Here is a 16,885-nt window from a genome sequence, read left to right as displayed (position 1 = left end):
ACCACTGGCCATTTCTGTGCTACACAAACTGATTGGCAGAATGTTAATGATTCTATAAATTGTAACGAGACTAAAAAAAGCTGTATTACTTTCTCCCCTTTTTTTGAATTCATTACAAAGTATCTCTTTATAATCAATATTAATTATGCAGAATTTGTGTCCCTCTTTAGCAAATGCTTAAAAATAGTTGTTAAAAAATTAATGTGCAGGTTAATAGCCTGATTTAGAGCAACATTAAGCCTGGGTTGAAAGTTCTCGTGTGGACTTCTTTTTTACAAAACTGCTCTCTGATGTTGATGTAATTACTACCACAGTACTTATGATATGTCGGGTAAGAAAGATCCTTTGTATTTGAACTCAGCAGTCGTGGTCCACCTGACTGTTCATAAAAATGGCTTCTCACAAGGTTCAAACACAAGCTAAACAAAAACGGAGGGAGCAGTTTCTGTGCAGCTTTTGGGCTCTCTCCATTCTGAATAGCAATCCCGTGCAGTGTGTGCCATGTGTGCCTGCTGAGTCCCTGGAATATTTCCCTTGCTGGCATCTATAGCCTTAAATGCAGGAGAGGTGTTAAGCAGGCACAGCAAAATCCACGACCCTATAGCTGGGTGCATGGCTTTGCCTTTGTGGCTGCCACTCATGATGCATGCTTTTATTTTTTATTACTTCTGTGTTTTCCTCTTGCTTGTATATCTCCAGGAGTTGTTCAGGAGCTCCAGAGAGGAAATGTTTTCCATTCAGTGTAACGTGACATAAGTAGTTCTCACACATTTTGTTTTGATCGTGTATATCTCAAATTTGATTTCTTGCTTAACTTTGAGAAGATGAATTAATGTGCAGTGCATGTCCCTGAGTGGATGCAAAATGAAACATTTTGACATGAACATTTCTGCACTTGCACAAAAAGGAACTCCCTGGCATGCAGATATTTGCTTATGAGCATGATGAGTAGCTGGTGAAACTCGATTGCTCATATGTTCATGAAAAAATAATTGCAAACAGTATTTGTTCAAGTGTTAAAATATTCCAGTACTTAACACAAAAGTATGAGTTGAATTTGCTAACCTTGACTTTCACTTTAGTTTGTTCACATTAATTTCTTTGCAGATTTGAAAAGCTATCAAGGACTTGACAGGGAGGTATGGTGGAAGTGAGTGTCAGGAGAGGGGAAGGGAGAGCGAAGTAAGGGTTGTACTTCTTGGAGGAGAAGGTTTAAATGTGAGGAGAGGAAGCAGGGAAGATAGTTTGAGCAAAGCTCACAGAGAAAAGAAGCTACAGCTGATGTGGAATTGGCAAGTGGGAACACATTGCTTCATATGGAGGTAGCAGTGATGTCTTAAAACATATGGATGCATTTCACAATGCATTCTTTTTTATGTAATGTTTCTTCATGAGGCGTGCTGATCGTACCCCTTTCCAGTAAGCTCTTAGTCTGGAACAACTTCTGGCCAGTTCATTTGTTTTCACACGCCTTTATCTTGCACAGGAATAAAGTGGGTTTTGCACAGAGGAGCTTATAGAAGGCATTGTGACATTGAAAAATTTCTGAAAAATTCAGGGATGTCATCTGCTACAGGGATGGAAAAATCTCTGACCTTTCTGTACAGAAGGTTCACTTCTCTTTTCTGCTTTTTCATAATGGCTTTTCTGGGTTTGAATAAAAACAGTATTTTTCTTGTAGTTATGATCACTGCATCTGAGATCTCCTTTCTGTGCGTGTACCCATGAGTGTTTTGTGGCCTGGCGACTGAAAACTTTCCAAGTGAGCATGGTATCCATCACTCCTTTTTCCCCCCCTCTAGACTACTTCAGTGTCATCGATCCACTTGAATGGTGGTCTCTTTTCTACAAGAAATGACAGAAGTCCATCAAGGTGATCAATAATTCTCATGAAGAAGCACAGGACTGAAAGCTGACCATGTTAGTGCTGTGGGTTGTCTTCTTCCTGTTCACATACAGCTTTTCTGGTAGCTAAGAGGAGAACCCACAGTTTCAGGGTCATAGTTTAATACTTCTGTTTCTGGTCTTGTAGCTTCATGCCTTGGTTGTTCATCCTATTCCATGACAGAGGCATAAGCTTTGTACAGCAAGGTGCTCATATAGCTGATAGTGTGACATTTACTTCATTCCAGAAGGTTCTAATGTTTAAACATTCAATTTTTGTAATGTTGTTCTTTTATGGATACTTTTCTTAAGGTACCTCCTAGGTCTTTTTTTTCTTCTTCCAAAATTTAAAAAAATATATCACATGCATGTGTGGATCTTTTGTCCACAATGATATTGCACACCTTCCCACATGAATATGAGGAGCAACAGCATTCTGTGTCCTACCAGCAAGAGGGAAATGAAACCTAGAAATAGCTTACACTGCTCTTTGACCTGTAGGGAAAATCTTGAATCTGTGCATCTCTGCTGTATATTCCATGATCTACTAGAAAATGTGGTTTTGTGGTTAGTGGCAATGTGGCCACAGTGTAAATACAGCACAGTCATTCTGCAGGCAGTATTGGTGTGCTACCTACAAAAAATCCTGGCAGTGAGGTGGAAGAGAGGATATTAATCTCTTTTTGAAGGGTCATGTCTTGGTAAGAAATGCTGTGAAATACCCCAAATGTTCACACGTGTATTTCTCTGTCCTCCCTGTGTAGATTTGACTTTTTACTTAAAGTAAAAAGGAGGTTTATTTGAGAACCAGAGCATGGTCAGTGCAGCAGGCAGAGTGAGATCATCGTGGTGGCAATGCTGCTGAATGTGTTGCCGTAGTTGTTACTGCAGCAGGGAGCTCAGGCAGAGCCTGGTGCTTGAGTTAGTTGTGACACTTCAATATGATCTTGAAGCTGGTGTTGCTAGGATGAAATCTGGATGGATTCTAAGTGCCTTGAATATTCTTCCCATATCATTAGTGTGAGTTACCATTCCTGGATGGATTCTCTTTACTGAAGGTGCTGTGCGTCTTCTGCTTGGTGCTGAGTGCTCTGCTCTTTTCAGTTTGACAGACAGAAGCAAAGGATCACTCAGCATCTGCCAGAATGTGCTTGTGTACCAGTAATTAAATAATGTAGTTAGAACAATGTATTTGTTTTCCAGCAATGGGTCTCTAGTTTTGCAATTTCCCATTTTCCAGGTATTGTAGGTGACCTACTAGGCAGAAGCCCTCTTCTTTCCTGAGTAATTCCCCATGTATTTCCACAAGAACACAGATCCTTTTTAGCCTCCCTTTGTGGCATGTGCTTATTTATCACTGCCTTTCGGATCCTTTTTCCACTTGGTGGCATTCATATTTTTGGTCCCTTGCTTAAAATATACTTCATAAAATATTATCCAGTTAGATTTGTAACTGTAAGACTTGTTCACATAGTCTGTCTCTCCCATTTAATGGCTTAACACTAAGATTCCTTTGTTATTTTCTAATGAAATTGCATGCTTAATTTCTAGATAAACTTTGCAGGTGTGTTGTGAAAATTTAGGTCAGCAATGGAACTGCATCTGATAGACTGCAAATTGCAATGCACCAAGCACACAGAACTTTCTCTAAGTGTGTCAGTAGTGTACCTGCTATAGCTTTATGGTGGCTCAGCTTCTTTTATGCAGCCAATTTGGACCCCCTTCACTGGGGGAGTATAATGTAGTACCATGTTAATTGCTTATTTGTTTTTTTTTTTATTGACTTGTTATCTCATTTAAATGCACAAGGATAAATTTAATTTAGTTAAATTTAGTTTAATGTAATTTCTGTGTAGCAGTAGGGTCACATGGAAAAGGCTGTATATACAATTTTTTTTATTGCATTAGCATTTTTATAACTTTTCAGTTGATTCCCTCCTCCTCCTAAATCACATGCAGCTACTTTTAAAATAGGGTTTTGAAATTATTTGGTGCAGTTTTATGTCACATTTTTCTATTTGGATCTGAAGTTTTTTGAAAGATGGTTATCCATGACATATGTAAATATATCCAGGCAGCCCGGTGTATTGTGCCCTGGGTGTTTTGGACCTGTAGTTTCAGCATTAGCAACAAGCATATTCTATTGGCTTTTGTGAACTGGTAGTAAAATTAATGACATTTTTATTCCTCTCATAGTTTTTTTACTTGGATACCTGCTTTATACAAACAGATTCTTTGTGATAGGATTTCATTACATAGATTCAAATAGACTCTGTCCTACTGATCTTGCCTCTCATCCAAAACAACAAAAGCAGCGCTGCAGAATCATCTCCTGCTCTGTTTTTGGGACTGAGTCATTAAGGGCTGGGTGACAGGTTGTCATCATGACAGTTTGAGACTTCCTGTGTCTATTATCAAGCAAGATCACAGCTCTCAAATATCATTTGCGAAAATTATATTGAATGGAGGTGAAGAAAAAGCTCTTCAAAGGAGGGGAGAGTGTTTGTTCTTAAATAGCTCTTATGCTGACCTCTGTGAGTCTGAGCTAAGGAGAAATAGCTCAATATGATGGTGATATTCTGATGGAATCTCCATCTCTACGTTGTTATTCTGTGTATTGTTGCCATTAAAAAAAAAGACTGAATAGTTGATTATTTGATGATTTTTCCCTAATAAAATATAAAATGTATCCTATAAATGTTTTACGTATACAGTAATTTATTAACCTTTATGGTCTTTCAGCGTGAGAAACTGATAGATGAGTTGGAGGAAGAAAGACATTTAAGAATTGAGAGTGAAAAACGATTGCGGGAGGTAACACTTGAGTCCGAGCGTAACAGAGCTCAGATGCGTGGCCTACAGGAACAGTTTTCCAGGTATGTTGTATAAGTGAATTATTTTTAAAATATGGGAACATGCTTTGGTCCAAAAAGACTGATCAAACCTTATGACAGCTTGAATGGAAGGAATCTAAGCCAAACAGTTCCCTGTGAAATTTGGTAAGCATAGCAGGCTTTTGGCTGAATGATTGCTACACTGAGTTAAAACTTAAAAGGCTTATGCTTATATTCTGCATAATGGTAAACATTTTCATTTCCGGGATTTTGCACTGATTAAAATTCTTAAGAAGTAATGTAATGGTCTTCAATTCTCAGAAAGTGCATGTCATTACTAAGTTCATATTTAGTTGTTTTTTTCTCATAGCCATCAGCAAAGATTTTGTTCAGTCTCAGTAATGGCAAAAAAAAAAACCAAACACATTTGTTTTACCACCTGGGTATTCATCCTGCTCCCATGAGCTTAGGGTCTCAGTGCATTTACTCTCACTCTGCTGGGACTGATCTCCACTGAAAAGGGAACCACATTGCCTACACTAATAGAAGATACTACGTTTCATTAATGGCACCTGAAGTTGGCCGTGTTCTTGCCATTGATGAAGACTGCCATTGGTTTCATTGTGCTCTGATTTTATTGTAGTGTAGACTTGATGCTAGAAAGAGAATACATGACTCTGAATGCTTTCTTTGCTTTTAAAATGTTATATCTGTCATGATGAATTTTAGAGGGTGTATTTTTTTATGACAATTAGTAGAATATTAAGATATTTGCTTATGCAAACAGATTTCTTTTCCTAAATTAATGTATTTCTTCTTACCCTGTTGGAACAAATAATGAAACAGGCAAATAGATAATCTTGTACTGCTTAAAGATTCTGTATCATTTGAAGGATTTGAGACTTTTTTCCCCAGTGTGAGAATAATTAAATGTAACAAGACAGGTGGCGATAGGAGATGTTAAAATCAAGAAAATTGCATGTACTTTGGAAGAATATGGATAGACAATAATACACTGGGCCCAAATGTTCTGTATTTCAGATACAAACAGACTGAAGTAAGAACATAGATTATAGCATAAGTCTTTTAAATCTGTGCATTCCTGAACTGAGTTCATTTAAATAAACGTTCCTAAATATATATGCAGTAGAGTAGGTTAAAGTGTGATTTGGAGGATGCTTCTTTGCATCTCTAATATTTTCTGTGCATCTGTGAAAGAATAAAACATGATAGGTTGTGGAAAGCTGGAAGATGATCTTTATAATCAGGTGAGGAAAAGTGTCTGCTCCTATCTGGAATTGTGTGTCTTTATCAAATAAGCATGTATTTTGAGATTGAGGACTTCAGAAGGCAAGTTGTTTTGTTTTTCTAATGACTGATGTTTCAATTTGTACCAAGTAAGCAGTATTCCAGGCTGAGAGTCTGAAGTAAATCAAAGTTTTCTTTTTTAACATCTGTATAAATCTGCCAAAGCCTTAAAATGACACAGTGGTTAGTTTGATAAATATGGGACAAGATGTGCAAAGATCCTGCAAGAAAACTACTGAACTCTGAAAGTAGAATTTGAATGTTTTTGAATGCAGTAATGTTTTCATCGCCTTAATATAATCTCACCTTGAGGTGAAATCTTTTGTCTTTTCTTTCTCAAAACCACTGAGATCTGTTGCTTAACTGCAGTTGCTTTTATACCTTATAAGGCCCATTTTGGGATGAGAAAAATGTTGCACAAGTGCACAGTGCCTAACCATATAGGTACCTGTCATCCAGTTTCTTCCAAGATATTGTTATGTAGTCTGACTTTTCCATGTTGATTATTGACATCTCTCATGCAGGTTGGCATTCATGATGATGTTATGCCTGCTGCATCTTTATCCAGCTCTGGAAAAAATTGGGTCAGTTCATGATGTTTTGATAGGTTGTAGATTAACATTAGCTCCTCCTTTGAACATCTTTTATGTTGGACATTAGAGAACAGAAAGCAACCACTGGGTCTCATGAATCTCATTCTCAGTTTCAGCTGTTCTTTTCCTGATTTCTACACGTTCCTACAGCAGTAGGAAGAGAAACACGACAAAACCCTGCCTGAAGCAGTAGGTGTGATTTATAGTATCGCCCTAAAACGCATGCTGAAAGACACAGCATAAGTTAATTGCATCTCTGCTACATATTAGTAAGTAATACAAATCGTTTTTTGTTCAGCACATGCAGCAGACATGACTCTAGATTGGAAGTAAATGTTAAAGCAGTAAAAGAAGTGGCTTTACTTATGTTATTTTGATCACTATTCTGATCTGAATGGAAAAAGTTAATAGAACACACTATTACAAAGTATATCTTTACATGGTAGCTGAAGAGAGTGGCGTTTTATCTTTAAAACCTCCCTTGGGTAAATTTCACAAATTCTTTCAGTGAAGATGATGTTTATGGATATCAATGTCTGTGGATGAAGGGCAGCCTTGGGCTTTTAAGAACAGATGTTACTGCAATAGAAGAAAATGGTCCTTGTTTGACCTGCCTGGGTCCTGCAAATGAGATGAGTGTAATACTCATTAGTCTGTACTTCACCATGCCCCTCGCATTAATATTGGCTGTAGGGTTAAGCCTGTCACTTCTGACAAGGGGAAAGGTGACTACAACAAATCCGACAATACTTTATGTAAAACGACCATTACTTTAAGCATATCCTACTTGGTTTTCTTCCAGCAATTGGTGGTTCTGGTTGCTCAATTCTGGCTTGTCTGCATGTGAGTGGAAAGGATGACTATTTTTCTAGCATTTGTGTAAGAGATCTTTCACATTTGCAACATCATCACCTCATAATTTCTAACACTGTCACATCTGTTTGGTGGGAGAGTGCTAGAGGACACCACCTGCTTGTCAGAGAGACCTTGCTGCTTGGCAAGTAGTGTGCATACAACAGGAATCACTTCTGCAAAGTCTAAACCTGAGGGTGCCTCTGTAGCTTCCGCAGCCAGTCAGCTTCTCTTATGTCCATTGAATGCTAATTTATACCATTAATAACATTTCAGTCTTGTTTCTGGCACAGTAAAATGCTCTCCTGGCAGCTGTTGCTGGTATTCCTTTGATTTTGTCATAGCAGGGATGAATACAGTGCTATGGAGGAATTTGCTCCTTGTCTCAGAGAGATATCACAGAAGGAGCTGTAGTTCTGCAGAAATCTCTTATCCTCCCTGAGTGGGTGTGAGGTTGCTGGGGGAGTCAGATCGCCACCAAGATAGCGTTTATATCAATGGCTGACTCTGTCATACTGGCCTAAGCTTTTAGGATACCTCTAGCTTTTATTCAGTGTGGCTGTGTGAAATGTAATGTCAGAAAGCAGTGAGTAAATATAAAACCTGATGTCAAGTTCACAGGCATCAATTGTGGAGCTGCTGCTAGGCAGAGAGCTGTCACTGGGGGAAAGCTTAGCTGTTGGATGGACTTCCTAAGGATGTGGTAGGAGTAAGATTGTAAACGAGTCTTTCACTGATTGCATATGATGGTCATCTCAGCTTCTGATTTGAAGTGAAGGAGGAAAAAGATGGTATATGTTTCTTCTAAATTAACTATGATGGGATGAGCGTATTAGTATTTTTATTCATGTGCACATATAACACTTGAGTATATATTTCATCACTCATCCTCACTCAGAAGAGTCAAGCACTTTTTAGTAACTTTTAAGGAAAATCAGAGAGCTTTTTTTGAATAGCTCTCATGTAGCAGAAAATAAAGGATTTTTATTTTTCTTTTTACCAAACTCATGATCTGAAGCCCAAGGAGGAGGTTACCCAAGCTGTGTGTGGAGTTTGATCCCACTCATTTCATAGGCTGGTTTGAATTAAACCTTCTGGTTTCATGGTGTTTGACAAACAGGAATAAATAGGAATTTTTTAACTTTTCATCAGGCTTCATATTTTCCAGGCTTCTCTTCTGTGGATGGTACAAACCATTGCATTGAACTATACATATTTTCACAATGAAGTTGATAAGAAAAGCAAGCAGTGAGGTCTGAGTGACTGCAGAATACTGAAGAATCTGTAAACTTGAAATGCAGAAGTCATGCAGGGACCGAGAGTTTTACAAGACCACACTGCATGATATATATTGGTTTATGTAATACTTTTAGAAAGCAATGGGTTGCTTTGCTTCAGGCATTATTAAAGACACATGTACATGCAGCTCCTGAACTTCCATGAACTCTTCAGTCACTGAAGCTACATCAAGAGCCAGCTTGTTTCAGTATCCCAACACGCACTAGTAGATCACAGGGCAGTGTTTTATGACAGCTCATAGTTGATAAAAGCTTCTTTCAAAAGTAAATATGTAATCTTTGTCTTCCTCAGCTAAAACATGGGGATCTGTGTGCTGGGAAAATCCTACTATTTCTGTGCAGACAGTATGTATCATACTTGTGTTTCTGGAAGGTCGAATCTATGCCTGTTACTGATTTTTTGGAGCATGAAATGATACTGTTTCCTCTGTTTCCCTGTGTAGCACTACAATTTAATAGGACAGTGTTGGTTTTTCTTCCTTTGCATAATGTAGTAGATAAGCACCAAAGCAGCAGTAGGCAGTTTATTCCGTGTAGGGTAAAGAAAGGTAAAGAAAAACCTAGAAAATAAGCAGTTTGTTAATATTTTCACCACAACTGAACGGTTGGCTACAAATGCCCATACACAAGTCCATACACAGCATATTATTCCCACTATCCATTACTTTTTTTTTTGTGATAGAAAGCCATCTTGAATATTCTCTGCATTCCCATACTATGATCATCTCTCTAGTAGAGCCTTTCTACCTTGAATAGTCTGTGCTGTGTATCTGTAATGTCTCTTGTTATACGGCTGTTTCGTTCCCAAAGTGAGATCCTCGCTGACACTAGCAGAAGCTCCTGGAAGCACATTCCAATAATACTGTGCTCAAGAATAAGAGAAGGGATTCCTGTGTGGATTATGTGACTGGGTTTACAAGCCCTTCTGTGTCAGAGGACAGTGAAAACTTTTTATTGAGACTGCACACTTCTTTGTTCCTGCTGTTTAAAGAGATTGAGGTTCATGTTTGGTATTTATGTACTGTAAAATCCTGTACCTGTCAAAGTTCACTGCTCTGTGCATTTTATTTTGCTCAGTAATAGGTATATTTTTGTACAAATTTGTAGCTACAGATAATTCTCGGTTGTGAAACATGCTTACATTTATGAAAGGAATGTGTTGATATATGAGCTAAGTACAACTACAGAAGAATGCTGCTGCTTAAATGCTGTTCAAACGTGTGTGGTAAGGTGTTTCAAGGCTGGTAGGACCTGGGGTTGTCAAGAGAACATCTATTACTTATTAACAGTTTTCTGTCCTTGTGGATGTCTTTTTAAAACTGTACTGGAACATGCAAAATACAGTATTGACTGCTAATTTCCTGTGGAACTTTTCACGGATTGGTTTCTTTTGAGGTTGTGAAAGCTGGAAAGTTACAGATGTCGTGTTTTTTTGCAATTCCTTGATGCAATGGAATGTAAAGTGGCTATTCAGAATCAGTAAATAACTTCACAGATTTAATAGAAGTATTCCTTAGCTAGATGTGATGAATACCTTAATTCCAAGGGCCAGCAGATCTGCAAGGAAAAGACTGCAAAGATCAGCAGAAAATGGTTTGTTTTCCAGAGGTCTTAATTTTTCCCTTAAATCAGGCCATTTGATAATAATTAAGTGTGGCTTAAAAGAAGAACATCTTTTGAAATACTTGCTTTTAACATGATGTAGTACATATGGAGCCATTTTTATGGAAGGAACCTGTCCTAATTACACTGTGAGATTACCATAGGTTTTTACTCACACCTTGCCTTGATGTGCCCATGCACGATTGCCCTTATATGGGAATGACCCAACACTTTCATACTTATCATCTCCTTGTTTAGGAACATGATTTATATGTACATGTTTATGCATGCATGTATGATACGCATATATGATCACATACATATATATATTTATATTTGCACATAGCTAAGGATAAGATAATAAAAGGAAGAAAAGTGTTCATAAATACAAAAGCATGTAGAAGATATGAGATAGAAGGATATAGCCCAGGAATGCTTAACAGCTGTTCTGTCATAGTCTTCTTGAAAGGACAATAGCATATATTTGCCAGTAAAGCTTGACAGAAATGATCTGCAATTGCAAGACAGAACGTGGATGAAAAGCAGTTAAAGAATTAAGATAACCAAAGTAGATCCAGTCAAGCCATGATTTTTTCATTGTATTCACAGTCACCAACTGTACTCAAACCACCACTGGCAATTATACATGTAGGCAGTCTGGAGAAAGAGCAAAGTTCCAAAGGAATGTTATTCAGTTTTATATAAATAAGAAACCGTGCACGGAAGATTAGGCTGATTTGCTGTTAATAAAATTTAGATATGGTTCCACAGTAGTCTACACAAAGAAGACTAAAACACAGTCCCAGTGTTCAGCTCAGTTGCTTGAGTTTTAAGTAGATTCTGAGAAACTCTTCTAAGAAGTTTTTTTTTATTGAATTTAATGAACTTGCAGAAGAATTGCCACGGTTAACAATGCTCTGTAGTTTGTCCCTTGAGGTACTCTGGAAGGTAGAACATGGCTAAAATCAGATACTAAATCCTTAAAGGCAGCTACAGATGATCTGCTCTGGGAAAGCTTTTTCATGATAAAAAAAAAAAAAATAGTGATATTCCCATGTCCTCAGATGTGAGGTTAATCCCTTACTTGTCTCATCAGGAACTCCTGCCAACCCAATGTATTAGAATAATTTTACATGTTTGCAGAAGAGATAATAAGCATTATGTTGAAAAGTGACAAGGTTTTGTCTAGATTGCAGTTATAAAACTGTAAGTCATTTTTGTATATTTGTTAGGAGTTCCTCTGTGCTTTAAAACTGTTAAACTGGAAGATTGCATTTGCTTATAAAACTCTCTGATTTTGTCAGTTTTATATGCTGTCTTTATTACTTTACTATTTATATGTTTTGAAGAAGTATATAGTAATGAATGGCTTAATACAGTCTGAAAGTTCTTAAATTTCAAAAAAGAAGGTCTTTTCAATAATTAGGTGTTTTTAAAAATATCAATTATTATTTCCACCTTATTATTTCCTTACCAAAACAGCAAGAGTGTATCTACACTGGGAAGTAAAACCTGGATCCTTCCTTCTGAACCTAAATGCCGAAAAATTCCTGAATTCAGATTATATGTGTCCTTGAAAAAAAATTATTTTCACTTCCTAATACCTGAATAACAAAAGAACATTAAAAGGAAATGGAAAGAATACCTGTGAGAGAAAAACAACGTGGTGATAAAGAACCCAGTAATTCAAAGAGATTTGTTTAAATGGAAATTATGTCCCAGGAAAATGATTAGAGATATTAAACTAGACAAAGAGCACGGCAGGAATAAAGCAGGCAGAGAGCAGCTGTTACTCTAGGGTCAGCAACTGCTGATTGTGATGAGTTTGGGGTTGTCTTTTCAGAAATATCCTGTCTAAGCTGCAGGATTGTCTCCCAGAGTTGTTTCCTACACTGACACGATGACTCAGCCTAGCTTTAAAGCCCCATTTCCTTGTAACACTGCCCAGTGGTACCTTTTATGAGTTACCTTCTTCCTAGGATGGAAGAGTATGTAAAATGGAAAGCACAGGAGTGTTTTGAAACTCCCATTGCACATGCTCTTCCCGAGTATCAGAATTGCTGCCCACACCACGTATATGTGTGCCATGCATACCTTGGGATTTGTTTTTACACAGTGGGCAGTTCTGGAGAGTCAAAAACACAAACTCTTTGAAAGCTTATGTGTACAGTGCTAGTTCAGGCTGATCCGAATACCATTAGACTAAAGCCTAGTGCTCAGATAACATGGAATTACCCATTTTACTGATCCCATCACACTTGTGGTTCCATTGTCAGTTGATAGTGAACCTATTAAGAGTGATAACTGATGCACAACTTTCAGATTCTAGACTGTTTCTCTTTACTAATGGTTCGTGGAGAAACATGAGTTTATGGTCAGGATTTTCATGCTGTTTGCTTGGTGCCCGAGGTGGTTTATATTAATAATTTTCCTGTCCTATAAAACTTGTGTTATAAACTATAAATGTATCATTAATGGGCAGTGGTGTGTATTCAGATTGATAGTGGTAGGTATAGAACAAATTAAATTATGAGGGAATATTATGATTAAAAAGCTGACATAAAGCTAAATGGTGGTGATTTTTTTATGAGTGTGATTGGAATTCTTCAATAGAGCAGTGGTTGAATGACTCTGAATTTTAGCTTTACAAATCTTAGAATAGACTAAAAAGGGAAAGCTTACACCTCGTTTCTAAATGTAAGCAGATATGAAACTGACCCAGAAAAGTGCTTAACCCTTCTAAGGTACTAGTGTGCATTCTCCTCTCATTGAAGTCAGAAGGAAAGAAATAGTTCAGGTACCTTTGAGGAGTTTGTTGCATTAAATAGCATGGGTGTGCAGATGTGTGGTACTGGAGGTTAGAACATGAAATCCCGAATATTACCTCTCAGTGCAGAGTAACAGGTGAATCCTTTGTCTTCTCAAGTTCTCCAAACAGAGTTGTCTGCTGTTTGTGTGTGTGCAAGGCCTAGGAGATAGAAGGGCTTTATTCGAGGAGAATATAGGGAAAACCTTCACAGAGATGTGCTCAACTTAACATTGCCTGTTTTATCTGGGGATGGGCCCTCTGATTTTGGCCTTATGGGTTGTGGAGTTTGGGATAATTGCTCTTGTCAGCTAGAAACTGTCAGAGAACCTTTACTCACAGTTTGCACAGCTGATTCTGAACTCTGGTGTGCAAGTGTGGAGCTGGTCTCTAAATATCACCAATAGATAATCTCTAAATATAATCAGTTTATCATCTTGATCTGCCTAACCTCTTAAGGAGCTGTTCAAACTAATGGAAATTGAATAATTTTTCTGCCTGACTTGAGGTGGTAATATAGTTTTTCAACCTATCAACAATTTGTAGCCAGCGTAGATTGGATTGTTTCACAGGAGAATTATTATGGTAATTTTGATTTTATCTTAGGACTTGTAATTATTCCACGTATTGTTTTCATGTAATAGTCCAAGCAGTAGTTCATTTGTTGTCAAGGCTCAGAATTGGACAGGGCAACTTAAAAATTTAGTTATAATCTTTTTCTTTCTTCATCCAAATGTTTTGAGTGTGTTTTCCCCTGTGAGCAATTTCAGATGTGATTATTAAAAGTTGCAGTGTGTATATTTAAAGCTGATAAGCTATTAGTCACCAACTCTGTGTTTCATGGTTTTGCTATTCAGTGTGTGACAAAGAGTAAAGAGAATGATGGTTTGCTTTCCTTGTTTCTGCTTATAGACTAGTTCTACTAATTGCTCATCTCTTATCTGATGTGCCATTTTACTAGATACTTTACAGATATATCCTCAGGGATTTCTGCCCAAAGGCATAAGAAGTTAGTTTCAGCTGCATGGATGCAGATTGTTCGTTTTCTTAAAATCTGTCATGGAACTTTGCTTAGAGGAAATGCATGATTGAAATAAACAAACCAAAAAAAAAGATTGTTTTTAATCCATCAGTATCAGTAAGGACAGCTATGGCCTATTTGAGGAATAGTTTTGGGACTTTCACTCAGTGTGGATCTAGAACTTGCTGGAAAGGAAGGGAGAGTTCCCATCTTAAGGATGGAGAAAGCATTAGAGGATGAACTATGCATTTTTAAATCATATGGCATAGCTCAAGCTGTTCAAATAAGGAAGAAAAATTGGTGGGCCAGATCCTCACCAGCTCCAGAAGGATGCTAGATGGCTGCATTGGAAATGCAAGATGAGAATTGACTGAATGTGATTTGTGGCAGGATGGGACCTGGGTAGTTGCTGTGGGCTTTGCCCACAAGGGGTTTATTGCTTAAAGTACTTATGATTTTTTGCAGTGTCATTTATCATGCTGTATGACTAATGTGGTCATAATACCTAATTCCATAGGGATTCTGCTACCATTTAGCAATAATTACTGTCTACTATTACAGATAACTTTTATTGTAAAGCATTGCCAAAAATCCTAACGTGATTATCTTTAGTCATAATATATGCTTCAGTTTGCAGATACTGTAAGAAAATGTAGATTGATTGATATGAATGATTGTTTCAGTGTAACATGGTTTTAATTCTACTCATGGTGCCTGCCTCATAATCTAAAGTTTTACAAATTGGGCAGTGCTACCCTTCAGTACAATTGTGTATTTAATAGCATCAGTTAAATACACGTTTCAGAAAGCATCCATTATCCTCCCTACGTGCTGTGTACTATTGGTTATTCTGGAAGTACTGTCTGAGGAATGTCCGTGGAGTATGGTGCTGCATAAAACAATGAGCTTCTCATGTGGCAATCAGATAAATAAGAATTTCCTGCAAAAGGATGCAGGGAAGGTACAAATTTTGTTTGCTCACTCTCTGTAGAGAGTACAGAGTATTTGAGATCATTGATACACAATCTTCATTTTCTTGTACTTTGGAGAAGGCTTTTTTTTCTATCATTCTATTTCATAATAACCACATCCTGGTTCAATTGCTTTCTTCAAGATAAGGCATTTTGCTCTTCTTGGTTTTCAATGCCATTTCAGACAGCAAGGAAAAAGTGGCATGCTGATGGACAGTTGGGTTTGTCGTGAGGAAAGTGGTTAGGGAGAGATGTCAGACAGCAAGGCTTATAGCTGCCAGGGAACAGAGATCTCTGCACTCTCTAGTTTTGGAACAAGATCTTGGGCTGCACTTTAGAACTTGACATACCTTTTTCTGCAGGCTTTTTTTTAATCCTCCCTTTTCTTCTGTATTTGTGAGATTTAATTTTTCATTTCTTCCTGCCAGTGCATTTCAGGCTTAGCAGAGAAAATACATCTTGCCATACATTGAGACTGCATTGGGAATCCAGGGAAACTGTCTGTTGTGAACTAAGTTTCTGTTCTCCAGGAGTACAGATTAGATCATTAAGTTGTAGTGCCCTTATCAGTGTTTGCAAGCTGCAGAGTCTATTAATTGAATGAATGTGGCAGGGGTTGATACACTGCCTCACCTGATGGAAAGGTAACCTTTTTCTCTCTTTTACTACGGGTTTCATCCATCATCCTAACACCTTTCCAGAGGCACTGAGTTGACGGTGGCTGTGTTCAGTTTGTCTTAAGTTGACAGATTCTTGTACCTGTTAAACACAGGAAAGCTAATTATGTGCACATCATGTATAGATAATGTGCAAATAACAGTAAACCTCTGCATATTTTCCCTGTCATTAGAATAACTAAAACTAAAGAAGAAACCAGAAAATTTTGACCACTTCTACTACTTTCTGAAAGTAAGGAAAAGCAGAGCAGTGTATTCAGTAGATTAAAACCCACAGAGTTGAGGGACTCCATAGTTACGCTCGGAATTCTGATATGTCAAAATGAATTTTTGTTAAAAACGATGTTCTCTGAAATCCCTCCCCTTGGCTTGTTGAATGCAAGAAAAATTCAGAATTTGAGTTCTGCTACAAGACAAAGTACTTCATAATCTTCTTAAGTAGTGTGCATTGCTTCTGCTGCTACTAGAGGTGTTCTCAAATTGCAGAGAAAATAGATAAAGGATCAACCCAATTGTTAATGCAGGGCAAATGTCTATCACATTCATTTCTTACATTTTAATCTCAATTCCTAGAGAAAAGAGCTCATTCTGTCTTAACATTATGAAATGGATAGTGGGAGAATATGTGATTTCAGTGTGAATTTATTGTTGAACCCATTAGAAGAGGAATGAGGGATACTCTATTTAAAAAATATATATTTGAGTTTCACATAGGTCATTTGGATTTGGTTTTGGATGCGGGATAATAAAATAGGTCACTGGTTTCACTAGTTTCATACTGCAGTGGATTTTGTTGTAAAAATACTTGAAATATTCTGGGTTTTGTTCAACTTTTGTAGTCTTGTACTGAGTTGTTGAAATTTATAGTATTGCAAAATAATGAGCTTTACGGACTTGCTCACATTTCATTGTGACCCCTCTGTAGCATATTTTCTGACATACTTAGTGTTTATTGCAGTGCTGTTTGTGTTAATCAGTGTGCTTGTAGTAGGACAATTATACTGGCAGTGGCAGTGTGAAGCATGTGTGCCGTGATCCA

The 16,885-nt window shown here is 37.5% G+C and overlaps 1 protein-coding gene across 2 annotated transcripts in view; it reads left to right on the top strand.

Moving 5' to 3' along the window:
* Positions 1-16,885, top strand: part of NCKAP5 (NCK associated protein 5) — a 332,220-nt gene that overhangs the window by 157,720 nt on the left and 157,615 nt on the right. For both annotated transcript variants that reach the window (XM_065750319.1, XM_065750320.1), the window contains one exon: positions 4,627-4,760. In XM_065750319.1, the coding sequence (XP_065606391.1) occupies positions 4,627-4,760 (134 nt within the window). The remainder of the gene's footprint in view (positions 1-4,626; positions 4,761-16,885) is intronic.

Source organism: Cyrtonyx montezumae, unplaced genomic scaffold (genome assembly GCF_038088225.1).
Source record: "Cyrtonyx montezumae isolate F1298 unplaced genomic scaffold, pur_monq_1.0 scaffold_7, whole genome shotgun sequence".
NCBI classification, from domain to species: domain Eukaryota; kingdom Metazoa; phylum Chordata; class Aves; order Galliformes; family Odontophoridae; genus Cyrtonyx; species Cyrtonyx montezumae.
This window is presented reverse-complemented; position numbering and strand designations above follow the sequence as displayed.